The sequence below is a fragment of the Dipodomys merriami genome, unplaced genomic scaffold (genome assembly GCF_024711535.1).
Source record: "Dipodomys merriami isolate MVZ:Mamm:240054 unplaced genomic scaffold, mDipMer1.0.p SCAF_325, whole genome shotgun sequence".
Classification (NCBI taxonomy): Eukaryota; Metazoa; Chordata; class Mammalia; order Rodentia; family Heteromyidae; genus Dipodomys; species Dipodomys merriami.
Window position 1 is genome coordinate 878,058 of NW_027204771.1, and position 15,774 is coordinate 893,831.

At 42.4% G+C, this 15,774-nt stretch overlaps 1 protein-coding gene across 7 annotated transcripts in view; it reads left to right on the forward strand.

The window, feature by feature from the left end:
- The window catches only part of Golga4 (golgin A4), a 79,307-nt gene that overhangs the window by 24,004 nt on the left and 39,529 nt on the right, over positions 1-15,774 (forward strand). For 4 of the 7 annotated variants that reach the window (XM_070042411.1, XM_070042413.1, XM_070042415.1 and 1 more), the window contains 4 exons: positions 1,482-1,660; positions 2,390-2,473; positions 4,686-4,833; positions 14,271-14,449. In XM_070042411.1, coding sequence (XP_069898512.1) covers positions 1,482-1,660; positions 2,390-2,473; positions 4,686-4,833; positions 14,271-14,449 — 590 coding nt within the window. Of the gene's footprint in view, positions 1-1,478; positions 1,661-2,389; positions 2,474-4,685; positions 4,834-14,270; positions 14,450-15,774 lie in introns of all 7 variants that reach the window. The other 3 variants (XM_070042412.1, XM_070042414.1, XM_070042417.1) reach the window with 1 other exon arrangement.

Genomic DNA, 15,774 nt, shown 5'->3' on the forward strand with positions numbered 1-15,774 from the left:
TACAATTGTTTGGATATTTTATTTATTTATTTTTTGGTCCGGTCGTGGGGCTTGAACTCTGGGCCTGGGTGCTGTCCCTCAGCTCTTCAGCTCAAGGCTAGCGCTCTACCACTTGAGCCACAGCGCCACTTCCGGCTTTTTTCTTTTTTGCTTATGTGGTGCTGAGGAATTGAACCCAGGGCCTCAGGCATACAAGGCAAGCGCTCTACCACTGAGCCACCTTCGCAGCCCTGTTTGGATTTAAATTTCATTGTTTATCTGCGTCTATATTTGAATATGTCCATATTTGTCTATTATTATTTTATTTTAACTGGAAAATATAAAAAAAGATTTTATCTCAAAGTTCAATTGTTACCCTCCCTAAATTTTGAGTCTTCTGTCTTCAATAAAAATTCCTACTTTTTTTTATTTCCTAGGTATTTGATTTTTTTTTTTTTTTTAGACAAATTGGCTATCCATTTTCATTTCCTAGGTTTTTGTTTGTTTGCTGAGACAGGTTAGCTTGAAGCACGTTACAGATGTAACCTTCCAGATTAATGGGATTGCAGGCATGTGCTCCCACCCTGCCATCCTGGTCTTTTCCCTTTCAAAGAGTCTTCACATTTTTTTAGTCTAGCCAGAATCAGAGTATCTTACTGAGCAGCTATCTGAGCAGTCAGTGTATCAGAGGATTTGCAGTTAACTCTGAGACATAAAATCTCACTCAGAAATGTAATGAAATGCAGAAAGCCATATCCGCTCTCATGTCAGGAAGAGATTAGAGTGTGGTTAGAATCAATGTTTAATCATCCTTTGGAGTTGGTATTGAAGATCACATAATTATGAATAACAGAAAGTAGTTGCCAAACTTGTTGGTTAAGAAAGGTGGATGCAATCAATGTTCTCTTCTGTACCATTTTAACCTCAAAAGTGAATGCAGCCAGTGCCTATAATCCTAGATACTCAGCAGAATTCAAAAGTCCAATGAACTGCCAAGAAGCTGGAGTGGAGCCGTGGCTCAAGTGGTAGAGCACTCATCTTGAGTGAAAAAGCTCAGGTTCAAGGCCCAGCCGTGGCTCAAGTGGTAGAGCACTCATCTTGAGTAAAAAAGCTCAGGTTCAAGGCCCAGGACTGGCCCATGCAAACACCTACACACACACCTACACCTGAATACAATACCCCTTGTCTTCAAAAAATAGAGGTTTGTGAGAGGCCTGTCTGTTAGCTAGCCAGGCTTATCCTCTCCTCCTTGATCTAGCTTTTAGAGTATTGCAGTTTGGTAAAGGAATACCCTCCAGGGACTAGGAGTGTGACTTAGTGGGGGAACAGCTGCCTTATTAGCATCCAGAAGACTAGATTCAGTGTTCAACACCCTCCCCTCAAGAAACGTTCACAAGCAATAGTATGCACGCCCGTGCACTAACAGAACTACACCTGGAATTCCTTTCTATCTCCTCACTGATTGACTCTGTTCATGGTGCTTTACCGTTTCCTACTAGAAGTCCCTTCTGCAAAAATACTGGAAACACTTCAGCAAAGGGTTAAGCGTCAAGAAAATCTTCTTCAGCGTTGTAAAGAAACCATTCAGTCACACAAAGAACAGTGTACACTACTAACCAGTGAAAAGGAAGCACTTCAAGAACAGCTGGAGGAAAGGCTTCAAGAGCTGGAGAAGATGAAGGTAAAATTACAATGTTTCTTCTATAAAGTTCTGGAAAGATAGCTCTCTCAGTTCCAATCTGAACCTTCCCTAGAAAGCCTCATCCTCTGTAGGCTGTGTGGAGAGGCATACGTCTCTGGATATACATCCTAGCTTTGGTAGCATTAATCTCCTGTACACTTCCGTCCTCCTAGCTTGGGGAACATTGGTCTCCTGTATACTTTGGTCCTCCTAGCTTTGGTAGCCTTGGTATCCTGTACACTTCGGTCCTGCTAGCTTTGGTAGCATTGATCTCCAGTACACTTAGGTCCTCCTAGCTTGGGTAGCATTGGTCTCCTGTACACTTTGGTCCTCCTAGTTTTGATAGTGTTGGTCTCCTCTACACTTCCATCCTGCTAGATTGGGTAGCGTTGGTCTCCTGTACACTTCGGTCCTCCTAGCTTGGGTAGCGTTGGTCTCCTGTACACTTAGGTCCTCCTAGCTTGGGTAGCATTGGTCTCCTGTACACTTTGGTCCTCCTAGCTTAGGTAGCATTGGTCTCCTGTACACTTCAGTCCTGCTAGCTTTGGTAGCATTGGTCTCCTGTACACTTCTGTCCTGCTAGCTTGGTAGCATTGCTGTGCTTGGGTCTCTGTGCACTTCCATCCTACTAGACTGTTAAGCTCTAACCAGGTTACATACATACATACTGTATAAAATTGTCCTATAAAGATGTTTTATTATAGAAAGGAATTTATCTTTGTTTTTTAGGAGCTTCATATGGCTGAGAAAACAAAACTTATCACGCAGCTGCGTGATGCGAAGAACTCCATTGAACAACTTGAACAAGATAAGGTATAAGGACACCTGTGGCCCTCCTCTGAATTCACTGATAGCTGTGAGAAAGCTTTCCACAAGAGAGATCATGAAAATTTTGTTTTGTTTTATGCTTTGTTTTTTGTGACAGTACTAGGGCTTGAACTCAGGGTCTGGATGCTGTTTCTGAGCTTTTTTACTATAGGCAAGCACTCTTGTCACTTGAGCCACAGCCCCACTTTTAGTTTTTTTGTTGGTTAGTTGAAGATGAGAGTGTCACAGATTTGTCCTGCAGTGACTAGCTTAGAATCATGATCCTCAGATACCAGCCTTCTTAGTATCTAGGAATTGGCATTTGGCACTCTTTTGTTTTTACAAAACTGTAACCATATTACCATTAACTCTAGCAATTAAAATATTCGTAGTATGATCTCTCAGTTTCAGATTTTTGTTTCATTTTATGAATCAAGATCTAGATAAAATTTTTTTTTTTGGTCAGTCGTGGGGCTTGAACTCTGGGCCTGGGCGCTGTCCCTCAGCTCTTCAGCTCAAGGCTAGCGCTCTACCACTTGAGTTACAGCACTACTTTGGGTTTTCTGGTGGCTTATTGGAGATCAGAGTCTCATAGACTTTCCTGCCCGGGCTGGCTTTGATCCGTAATCCTCAGATCTCATTCTACTGAGTAGCTAGGATGACAGCGTGAGTCACCAGTGCCCGGCTTAAGACCTCTATTAATAATTTATAGTTTCAATTGTCCTTTATTTGTTGTTCCTCCCCACTCCTATGGTGATTTAGTTTCTGAAGAAAATGAAGGCCCAGGGCCTGGGAAGGTGGCTCAGTGGTAGAGCGCTTGCCTTGCATTCCTGAGGCCCTGGGTTCAATTCCTTAGCACCACATAAGCAAAAAGAAAAAAAGCTGGAAGTAGCGCTGTGGCTCAAGTGGTAGAGCGCTAGCCTTGAGCTGAAGAGCTGAGGGATAGTGCCCAGGCCCAGAGTTCAGGCCCCACGACCGGACCAAAAAAGAAAAGAAAATGAAGGCCCAGGATTTTGTTTTAAAATTCCTTATTAGTAATGGCTATTGTTTGTTAATATTAGTTATCTGGAAGAGTCGTCCTATAAAGCAGGGATTTGGAGATCCCATGGGTAAAGTAATGTTCTTCTTGAGAACATAAAATAGTTGTTACAAAGTCTGAACACCTTTTCAAGGACAAGTTAAACTACTCTGTTACTTAGTATCTAATAATCGATTTCAAATGTAATAACCCCACCACTACCACCACCACCTGCCCTGTGGTCTTCATTTCTAGTGAGCATGATCCCTTCATAGGCACACTGGCAAGTCAGAGGGCTGGGGCTCCTTAGTCACTGACAGTCCCAGGAGGAGGACACAGGAACATCCAAGCAGATTACTCTACCTCAGTTTGATCCATCCTTTCTGAACAGTCAGTGGTTATATACTTCATTGTGGTCAGGAGGCAAGTTCAACAGCCTATGTCTAATTCCTTAGAAATTGCTTATTAGAGTAGGGAAAATTATAGCACATTTATAGAAAGGTTATAAAATCTTTTTTCTTTTTTTTTTAAATTGTGAAAATACCATACAGAGGGGTTACAATTACATGAGCAAGGTAATGAGTACATTTCTTATCAAGCATGGTTGCCTTCTCCTTTGTTTCCCCTTACCATCCCTTCCCATCTCCCCCTCACACCCCCTCACACCTCACCCCCATAAAATCTTTTATTAAAACATGGTTTGATACTTAAAAGGATTACACTTACTGTGAACCTTTTTAATCAAAAATACCTTGAGATACACTGAGCACCGATGGCTCACGCCTATCATCCTAGCTACACAGGAGGCTGACATCTGAGGACCATGGTTCAAAGCCAGCTGGGGCCAAAAAGTCCCCATGAGACTCTTATCTCCAATGAACCACTCAAAAACCTCAAGTGGAACTGTGGCTCAAGTGGTAGAGCGCTAGCCTTGAGCACAAAGAGGCTCAGGAGACAGCACCCAGGCCCTGAGTTCAAGCCCACAACCAATTTTTATATCTATATGTACACACACGTACATTGTGGTACCATACCAGGGTAACTAAGGAACAGAGCAGAACAGAACTGAGTTTGTAGAACTGAGTTTGTGAATACTAAAGAAATTCTTAAACCTTGCACCTGGTTTTGGTTTTAATTTTGAGCAGTTTTAATTTGGCTGCAGTTTTGTTATGAAATGCTTTAGTCTGCACTTCTGTTCAGGGAATGGTCATAACAGAGACAAAACGTCAGATGCATGAAACGCTGGAACTGAAAGAGGAAGAAATTGCTCAGCTTCGGAACCGAATCAAACAAATGACTACCCAGGGAGAAGAATTACGGGAACAGAAGGAAAAATCTGAGAAAGCTGGTAAGAATGCAGGGTTACTGATTTTGTGTTGGAGCTCAAAAGTTATTTAGAGTACAGCTGGATGCTGGTGGCTCATGCCTGTCATCCCAGCTACGCAGGAGGCTGAAATCTGAGGATCGTGTTCAAAGCCAGCCTGGGCAAGAAAGTCCGTGAGACTCTTACTCCCATAAACCACCAGAAACCTGGAAGTGGTGCTGTGACTCAAGTCTGGAGGGAAAGAGCTCAGAAAGCTCTTATTTGAAGTATTTGATCTATACTTTTTAAATTTAGTTCCATGAGGTCAGGCCAGGTGTCAGCAGTGCTAGGCTGAAAAGAATGTTGACTGATGTATTCCCCATGGTGCTGTTCTGAGTACATGTTGGGAAAGAAGCGATTTGGAAGGAGAGAGAACAGGGTGAGCAGGCTATAGAGTATAAGAGGTTTTTTTGAGCTAGACTTCAAATAATGAATCAGATGCACCTAATCAGAAGTGAGAACAAAGAAAAACAGATCCAGTGGCCATAGATGATATGTGAATCTGCTCATAATCATCATTTTTTACTGAAGTGAGGAAAGAAGTGATTCTATCAAGGAAATGATTCTTGAAATCATTTAGACTCTGTTTAGACTTAGGTATAAAAGACAACAGGAGCCCAGTGCCTGTGTTTCATGCCTATAATCTTAGTTACTCAAGAAACTGAGATCTGAGGGTCGCAGTTCAAAGCTAGCCCAGAAAGGAAAGGCCATGAAACTCTTATTTCCAATTAACCATCAAAAAAAGCCAAAGTGGAACTGATGGACAGCTTAGGCCTTGACTTCGAGCCCTAGAGTGACCATTAAAGAAAAAAGCCATAGAGGCCGGGTGCCAGTAGCTCACGCCTGTAATCCTAGCTATTCAGGAGGCTGAGATCTGAGGAACACAGTTCAAAGCCAGCCCGGGCAGGAAAGTCCATGAGACTCTTATCTCCAATAAACAACTAGAGAACCGGAAGTAGCGCTGTAGCTCAAGTGGTAGAGCGCTTGCCTTGAGCTGAAGAGGCGGGGACAGCACCCAAGCCCAGAGTCAAGCCCCACAACCAAAAAAAAAAAAAAAAAAGCCATAGAAAGCTGGACATCAGTAACTAATACGCTTCATCCTAGCTACTCAGGAGGCTGAGATCAGAAGATCATGGTTCAAAGCCAGCTTGGGCTGGAAAGTCTGATAGACTTTAATCTCCTGTTTAGTGTACACACACACACACACACACACACACACACACACCCCTACCCCTGACACACACACACACACACACACACACACACACACACACACACACACACACACACACACACACACACACACACACACACACACACACACACACACACACACACACACACACACACACACACACACACACACACACACACACACACACACACACACACACACACACACCCCTACCCCTGAGGCTCAAAGTGGTAGAGTGCAAGCCTTGAGCAAAAAGAGCTCAGGGACAACAGGGCCCAGGCAGGAGTGGCACCCAAAAAGTCAATAGGAAAGCACAGTGAAATAGAAGACAGTGTTTTAAATAGAAGAGGTATGAATGGGAAAATCAAAAGTGGAGAGAAAGGCGGAAATCCAAACTCAAAGGAAAGAGAGCTTCTGTGTTTTGATGGCACCACTGAGCACTGTTAATAGCCCAGAAATCTTTCTAAGATACTAACATAGTAGTATCGATTTTTTTTCCTCTTCAGGTAAATTCTTTTTGTTGTTGTCGTTGGTTGTTGGTTGTGGGGCTGTCCCTGAGCCTCTTTGTGCTCAAGGCTACTGCTCTACCACTTGAACCACAGCGCCACTTGTAGTTTTGAGTGGTGAATTGGGATAAGAGTTTCCGGGGACTCTTCTGTCCTGGCTGGCTTCGAACTGTGATCTTAGCTAGGATTACAGGTGTGAACCACTGCCGCCTGGCCCCTTTGGGTAAATTCTCATCCATAGAGTCTTGTCCTTTCTGTGAGTTGCCTTATTTATGTATCTATGTATTTACTTGTTTATTGTACAGGGTTTGCACTCGAGAGCAGGACACTGTCCCTTAGATTTTTTGCTCAAAGCTGGCCCTATACCATGTGAGCCACCCCTCCACTTCCTGCTTTTTGAAGGTTCATTGGAGATAAGTCTCTTGGATTTTTTCCTGCCCAGGCTGGTTTTGATCTGTGATCCTCAGATCTCACCCTCTAGAGTAGCTGAGATTATAGGAATGAGCCAACTGTGCCTGGCTTGTTAGTTCACTTACAATTAACATAGCCAATGTTGAAAAAAAGAAAAAAGGAACCCACACACCATTGTTAACTTCTTGCTTCCAATTTTACAAAGGGAATAAAATATTCTCTTTGGATTAAAAGTTTCCAGAGTTCACTTACTTTCATAAGCCTTGTTGTTTTTCCACGTATCCTGTCTTTGCTGAAATTGTTTTCTATGATGGGCTACATAGAAAACCTGTATTAAACCAGGCCAGCAGCTACTTAGTGGGCTGAGATCTGAGGATTGTGGTTCTGACATACAGGGGCAAATAAAGCCCAGAGACTCTTATCTCCAGTTAGACAGCAAAAAACTGGAAGTAGAGTTGTGGCTCAAGTGATAGAACTCCAGCCCTGAACGTATGTATGGGACCAGAGTGAGAGGCCCTGAATCCAAGCGTCAGTCCTGACAGTTTTGAAAGAGAAGAACTTGAACTAATAATTCACATGTCTTGCTTTTTAAATAATTATGTGTGTTCAGAAAATGTTGTTATTCTTTTGTATACTGTAGGCCAAATATACCAAAGACATTGAGCAGGTATATAGATTTGATGTTTATGGGACTATCACCATAGTTATGTATTTAAGTGTGTGTTATGTTTATGCATTTCTGTATGACAAACCAAAATCGTGTGTGTATTTAAGTGCTTTGTTACTTGCTAATGATTTGTGTAACAAACTTTCCTTAAGTCTCATAAAACATCTTTATTTTATGCATCCACACATGCCAATAAGTGAATCATGGTGCCTTTCCCAAGCCTTGTATGAACAGGACTGGGGTAAGGGCCAATATTTTTTTTTCTTATCATGGGTACTTAGAATAAGCTTTACAAAGAAAATTCCATGTATCTCAGGCAAGAAAAGGATGAGTTCAACTGGATTTTTTTTTCAAAGTATGCCATGCTAGATAAATAATGCATACCTATTTTGGTACCAAATGAATATCTGATGGGAAATTTATTATAAATGCACCTGAATTGGATTCATTTATAGACCTGGCAATATTACATTACTCATTCACTACCCTCTGGCAGAACGCATTTCTTTGATGTAGGTATGGGGGTTTGGTACTCAGTGCCGAGATGCCGTCCCTTAGATTTTTCCTGTAGGGCTGGTGCTCCATATGTAAGCCACACTTTCACTTCCAGCTTTTTGCTGGTTCACTAGAGATAATAGTCTCACAGACTTTGCTGTCTACCTGGCTTTGAACTACAATCCTCAGTCTGCCCCGTAGCTAGGATCACAGGCATGAGCTGGCCAAGGAAGGGTTTTGTCTCCAATTTAGTAGATTTTCTTGTCTTTAAATCTTGACTTAGGCCAGGCTTGGGTGGCTCACGCCTGTAATCCTAGCTACTCAGGAGGCTAAGATCTGAGGATCACGGTTCAAAGCCAGCCCAGGCAAGAAAGTCCATGAGACACTTATCTCTAGTAAACCACCAGAAAACCGAAAGTGGTGCTGTGGCTCAAGCGGTAGAGCACTCACCTTGAGCTGAAGAGCTCAAGGACAGCGCCCAAGCCCAGAGTTCAAGCCCCATGACCAACCAAAAAAAGTCTTGACTTTTTCAAGATTCTGATGTTTAAGGTATTTAATAGGTAAATGGGCCTTGGGCTTTAGTGGTCAAACCTGTGCTATGGCTCATTGATGGAATGGACCCTGGGATGCATACTTTGGGAGTGCGTCTGCCTGTGTAGGAACTGCAGTACCAGAAAGGACCACTAGGTGGAGTATTGGCTCGTTGAAGCAAGCCTCATCAACTAGCTGTGGGTCTCAGAGAGGAAGTTAAGTGGGGCTCCTGAGAGCTGGTGGGTGTTACAAGTTGTTAAATCAATGGTTACAACAAACACATGTTAACATTTATTTTCATGAAACATACCTACATTTTCCAAACTGCCTTTTTTTTTTTTTTTACCATTTTTGTCTATTGTTTGGTTTAATACGGTATAACTGGATTTCATGCTTATTTTAATCTACATTTAATCAGTTGATTCTGATTACATAGAAAGAACTTCTGTTCTAGACAGATTGATATTTGTGAAGGAGAAGATCTCACTGATTCTCGGAAAGGGTCTTTGGAGCACGTGTTCTTTGTGTGTGTCTGTGCAGCTTTGTCAGCACTGGGGATTGAACTCAGACCCTCAAGTTCTCACTTGGTTTTTTCACTCAAGGCTGACTCTCTACCGCTTCATTGATCCACTTTGGTGTTTGGGCTGACCTTGAACCACAGTCCCCGGGTCTCAGCCTCCAGAATAGATAGGGTCACAGGTCTGAGCTATTCCTTTACTCACAGAAAGAGGCTTGATAGTTAAATAAACATTGACAAACTTTATTGATTTTAATTAGCATTATTGCCTTTTTACTGCATTTAGTTTTCATTTTGTTGTTCTAGTCTTTTTTTCTTTTTAAGTTTAATACCACATGTGTTTTAGCCCTTATTGCTGGGATGAAAACACAGCTTGTTTAGATACTACCCTCCCCCCCCCCCCCCCCCCCCAGTCATAGGTCGTGAACTTAGGGCCTGGGAGCTGTCCCTGAGCTCTTTTGCTTAAATCGAGTGCTCTACCACCTTGAACCACTTTGAGCTCTTACATACTTCTTTTTTTTTCTTTTTTTCTTTTTCTTGTCTGTCCTGGGACTTGAACTCAGGGCCTGGATGCTGTCCCAGAGCCTCTTAAGACTAGTGCTCTACCACTTCAACCACAGAGCCACTTCCACCTTTTTTGAGTAGTTTATTGTAGATAAGAGTCTCATGGGGACTTATTCTGTCCAAGCTGGCTTTGAACTCTGATCCTCAGCTCTCAGCCTCCTGAGTAGCTAGGATTATGGGTATCTGGCTTTACATACTTTTTTTATTTGCCAGTACTTGGATTTGAACTCAGAGCCTGTGTGCCATGCCTTAGCCCTTTTGCTGAAGCAGTAGCGTGCTTGAGCCATAGCTCTACTTCCAGCTTTTTGATGCTTAGTTGGAGATAAGAGTCCCATGGACTTTTCTGGCCAGGCTGGCTTTGAACCACAATCCTGGGATCTCATCCTCCAGGCTAGCTAGGATTACAGACAGGAGCTACCAGATCCTGGCTCACTCATTTTTCATGTTGTTAGCCAGCCTTTTACCACCAATAATTCGTACTGAGATTGGCATCCTTTCCACACTTCTGCATCTTTATTTGTTTCTGGAAGAAAAAGTAAGAGGAGATCCTGTTAGCCTAAACACAGAGAATTCTCTAGGACTGAGGACCGCAATGTTACTTGGAACCACAAAATTCTGGCTGAGCTGTTAGCTCAGGATACAGAGAGGGGGAATTAGTGAAGTGGGTAAATCAGTGCCTCATTTTCCCTACTTTTATTTGAGAATCCATTGTTTAATGCATCTCCCATCCATATTAGTTTACTTCTGTAGAACACTTTCCATACGTCACCATATGCCAAGTGTATGTGAGGCCATTCGTGAACATCCATGAACACTGATGAAGGAGTGGGCGGATCATTGAGCTTCAGATTGACAGCCTTTCTCACCTAATCCAGGAAAGAAGTGCTCGTGTTTATCATGCCTCCCCTTGGACTGTGTGTGAACTTTTTGTAAAGGGAAGGCAGGTGCAGAGCAGGTCCTGCTCTGCGTCTTGCCAGATACTAGCTCATTAAATCTTAGCCAGAGGTATGTTCAGAGTCAGCTCCAAGTTGTCAGTTTGCTTTGGTTTTTCCTATGAGGCCAGGGTTAGAACTCAGGGTCTTATGCTTGCTGTGGGTCATGCGCCTAATCCTCTCTGCTTTGGTTATTTTCCAATGGGGGTCTCACATTTTCTTGGTGGGATGATTTAGACTGTAATCCTCCTACTTTGACACATAGGTGGATGACGGGGGGCTGTTACTTGTTTTCCATGAAGTCTTACAAACATTGGTTCCACACTGGCCTTGAGTCAAAATCCTCCCCCCCCCCCCACACACCTCCCAAGTAGATAGGAGTCCAGGAATGAACTGCTGGGCCCAGCCTAAAATGTCTTTTGTTTTACATAGAAATTGCCTGAGATACATTGAATTTTGCTTGGAAAGAACACAATGTGTTCTTGAAACCCTCAGAGATAGTTCATGCTTACCCTTCCTGTCTAACCATGTATCTTGGTTTTTCCTCTTGCACGTTGGCAGACTTGTAATCGGTGGTTGTGTGCATGCTTTCTCTCTCCTCACTTATCCTTTGTAGTAAAAAATAAGTTGATGTGAACAGTCGAACATACTTGTAGCACTTAGGTTGCAATCAGCCTTCTGGGCAAAGAGTTTGGAAAGTAGTACAGTGTTGCAGATTATGAAAACCTCTTTCTTGTGTCTGGCAGTTGCTAGACCAGCTGAGATGCTATTGGTTTGTAAGTAAACTCTCAGTAGATCTTCCTAATGCCAAGATGGGACTGTGTTACAGAGTATGTTTATTATACGCACACGCACACAGGTGTAACGTGCATTATTTACAGAAGAACTTAACATTTCTTTGGAATAAGATGGCAGAAGAAAGTGATTTCTGGCTTAGTAAGAAATACTATTACCCTGCTGAGCTAGGTCATTATATTACCATGTTCAGATTTCTTAAATATTGCATGGGTTGTTTCCTACGTCCTTTTTACACGTCTGCCATTAATAAACCTATACAACTCAAATCATGTTATCATCTGTTGGGAAATTTGGGTGCTCCCATCGTTGCATTTAAATGAGGATTACAAGAAGGTGAAGGTTTATCTTTCTAGACAGGAGGTGGTTTGGTTTCTGACATAATAGAGAGAAGGGATAAAACTCAAAAGAACTGTGAAACAAAAACCACCCTTCAACCATTATATGGTGGGTAATGAAATGGTTTATGAAAAGCATTTTAGTGGATAAAACACTAAAGTTAGGATATAATATCAGAGGTATCCTAAGATTTACTAAACGTCTTTAGAAAATAGTAGAAAATTATATCTAAATAGAAACCAGGGTCATGGATTTGTTTCATCTAACAGGTGAGAAAACTACATTTAATTTTGTGTTATTCTAAATTCTGGTATTAAAAGAACAGAGACAGAAAATATTATGTGGTATTGACTACATACATTTCCATTTCGCTTAACTGACTGAAGGTTTTCATCTGAACAGTGTCAGAGAATCAAAACTATCTTCAGGTTCAAAACGATCTCCAGAGCATCGACAAGATGTTTATATGGCCGGGTGCCGGTGGCTCACGCCTGTAATCCTAGCTACTCAGAAGGCTGAGATCTGAGGATTGTGGTTCAAAGCCAGCCCGGGCAGGAAAGTCTGTGAGACTCTCTAATAAACCACTAGAAAACTGGAAGTGGCACTGTGGGTCAAGCAGTAGAGCGCTCAACTTGAGCGCAGAGACAGCGCCCAAGCCCAGAGTTCAAGCCCCACAACCGACCAGAAAAAAAAAAAAAGATGTTTATATGACATACTTAGAGGCTAAGATGCAGTTTTATGTGATGATTAACAATAATGAAACAGTAGCTGGAAGTCAGTGGCTCATACCTGTGATCCTAGCTACTCAGGAGGCTGATATCTGAATCAAGGTTCAAAGCCAGCCCAGACACAAATCCAAAAGACTCTTGGCTCCAAATAACCAACACAATGTCAGAAGTGGAGCTGTAGCTCAAGTGGTAGAGCGGCAGCCTTGAGTGAAAAGGCTGAGAGCACCTTGGCCCTGAGTTCAAGTCCCAGTACACAAGAATATGGAAATACACTTTTCATTACTTGCACACTTTTTACTTTCCGTCGTTAAGTCTTGAGCACAAACTAAGATTTTTTTTTCTTTTTCTTTTTCTTTTTTTTGTCGTTCATGGGGCTTGAACTCAGGGCCTGGGCACTGTCCCTGAGCTGCTTTTTCTCAAGCACTGTACCACTTGAGCCACAACGCCACTTGCAGCTTTTTCTGTGTATGTGGTACTGAGGAATTGAACCCGGGGCCTTATGCATCCAAAGCAAGCACTCTACCACAGAGCCACCTTCCCAGCCCAAACTAAGATCTTACAGCTTCTCTTTCCCACAGTTAGTACTCTTTTCAATTGGCAGTATTGGGGTTTGAACTCAGGGTCCTGTGCTTGCTGTCCAGGTGCTCTACCACTGAAGTCAGAGTCCCATCCCTTTTTAGTTACCACTCAGCTAGGATCTCATAGTTTTGCCCAATTCCCATGTACAGTAGTTCTCCTGCCTTCTCTCGGCATGGTTGAGCTTGTAGGCCACCAGTGCCCACGTTACGTTGATAGAGTCTCACTAACTTCTGGCCCAGCCTGGTCCTACAACATGAGCCCAAGCAGCCTCCTCACTCTTCCTAGTTAGGTGAGGAAAGTAATCTTGTGATCATAGGAAGAATGACACTATTTCTGTTTGCTTGACACTGGAAGGTAGAGTCACACAAAAACAGCATTTTTCTCTGTTTGACTTATTTCTAAAGATGACCTGGGTGTTCGTAGGCAAACGCCAGTGTACTCAGACTGAGAGTTGACAGATAACCTTGGCTACTTGAGTGTGCCTTTGGGATTTAGGGTTTAGTTAAGCATTGGCTTTCTACTTCAGGGTTATAAAATGAGTAATGGCTGCCAGAGAATGTATTTATTAAACTGTGGAACAACAATTTCTGTTTCCCAGTTGTTGGTAGAGATCAGCCTCTGTGTCTTTCTATACCTAATACAATTTATTGTTTTTAAAAAAAATACTTCAGTCAGAGGGTAGTAATGAATCCATCATCCTAGCTTCACAGGAACCATAAACACCCACGGGTGAGAAAGACGTCCTGTTATGAGTATTTATTGCATGTTAAGAACTGCAGAGCAAAGAAAAAGCAAATTGAGATTATACTGCATGGAGATAGGGCCCTGTGTCTCCCATTTCTTTGAATCTGTTGTAGGACACTAGTTGTAAGCCTAAGGAACTTTTTTTACTTTAGTACTTACTTTCAAGCTCTTGAGGTGTGGGTCATAAATAAGAGCCCTGATATCAAGGGGGTTAAAAACAGCTCGAAAATAAATTGATTTCCACTGACAGTCCTTGTGAATCTGTTAAGCAGAATTAGCTCTGGCTTAGAATGGATGAAGTAATTTTCTTTTAACCTGTCCTGCTGCCGCTGCTTAGTGCCCCTTCAGTTGAATGTATGAGACTTCGGCTCAGTGGTAGTGTCTCCTGAAGACACCTGTCTCTGCTCTTCTCCTTATAGCTTTTGAGGAACTTGAGAAGGCCTTGAGTGCTGCCCAGAAAACAGAGGAGGCACGCAGGAAGATGAAGGCGGAGATGGATGAGCAGATCAGAGCTGTGGAGAAGAAGAGTGAGGAAGAACGCGCCAGTCTTCAGCGTGAACTAAGTCGGGTGAAACAGGAGGTCACGGGCCTCATGAAAGTAAGAAGGAGTCTGCATTGAAACGGGCTGCAGACATTTTTGAAACTGATAACTTTCCTTTATGCTTTTGTGCCGGTCCTGGGGCTTGAACTCAAGGCCTGGGCGCTGTCCCTGAGCTTTAGGGCTCAAGGCTAGTACTCTACCATTTAACCACAGCTCCACTTCTGGCTTTTTTTTTTTTTTACAGTTTTTTTTTTTTTTTTTTAATTTTTTTATTGTAAAGATTCTATACAGAGGGTTACAGTTACATGAGTGGGGTAATGAGTAAACTTCCTCTTGAACATTGTTACCCCCTCCATTGTTTTCTCCCTACCATCCCCTTCCTCCCTCCCTTCCCCAAGGTTCTTTTTTTTTTTTTTTTTGATTGTGATTAAGTGATTACTTAATTCCCGGAAATTCACAGTATTGTGGAATAATGATGCTCATTTAAAGTCACACGTTCATTCTAACTTTCCTGGAGCAAATTGTCTATCACAGTCTGTAATATATAACGGTGATCATATGTTATATACCAATACACGTGATCAGCAGCATGGGGATATTTAGTAGTGGTTCAACCAGATGAGTGGGAGTTCTTTGTTTCTTAAGTCCTGTTAGTTTTGTCATATCACCTAACATTTTGGATTTATCATCCGCTTATCAGGGAGACCATGTACTGTTTGTCTCTTCGTTCTTGGCTTACCTCGCTCAACATGATTCCTTCTAGCTCCATCCATTTCCCTGCAAATGCCATTATTTTGTCATTTCTAATGGCTGCATAATATTCCATTGTGTATAGATACCACAATTTTTGGATCCATTCATCTGTGGTGGGGCATCTAGGTTGTTTCCATATCCTAGCTATTGTGAACAGTGCTGCAATAAACATGGAGGTGCACGTGTCCTTGTATGTTGGTTCCTGTTGTTCAGGGTAGATGCCTAGAAGTGGTATGACTGGGTCGTAAGGGAGGTCAATCTTTAGCTTTCTAAGGACCCTCCAGACTGCTTTCCAAAGTGGTTGTATGAGTGTACATTCCCACCAGCAGTGTAATAGCGTTCCTCGTTCTCCACATCCCCTCCAGCATTTGTCGTTGGCTGATTTGTGGATGTGGGACATTCTGACTGGGGTAAGGTGGTATCTCAGGGTTGTCTTTATTTGCATTTCCTTCACCACCAGGGATGATGAACATTTCCTCATGTGTTTCTTTGCCATTTTTATTTCTTCATTTGAGAAGTCCCTCTTTAGTTCCCTTGCCCATTTAGTAATTGGTTTGTTAGGTTTGGGAGGGATTAGTTTCTTGAGTTCCCTGTATATACAGGATGTTAACCCCTTGTCTGATATATTG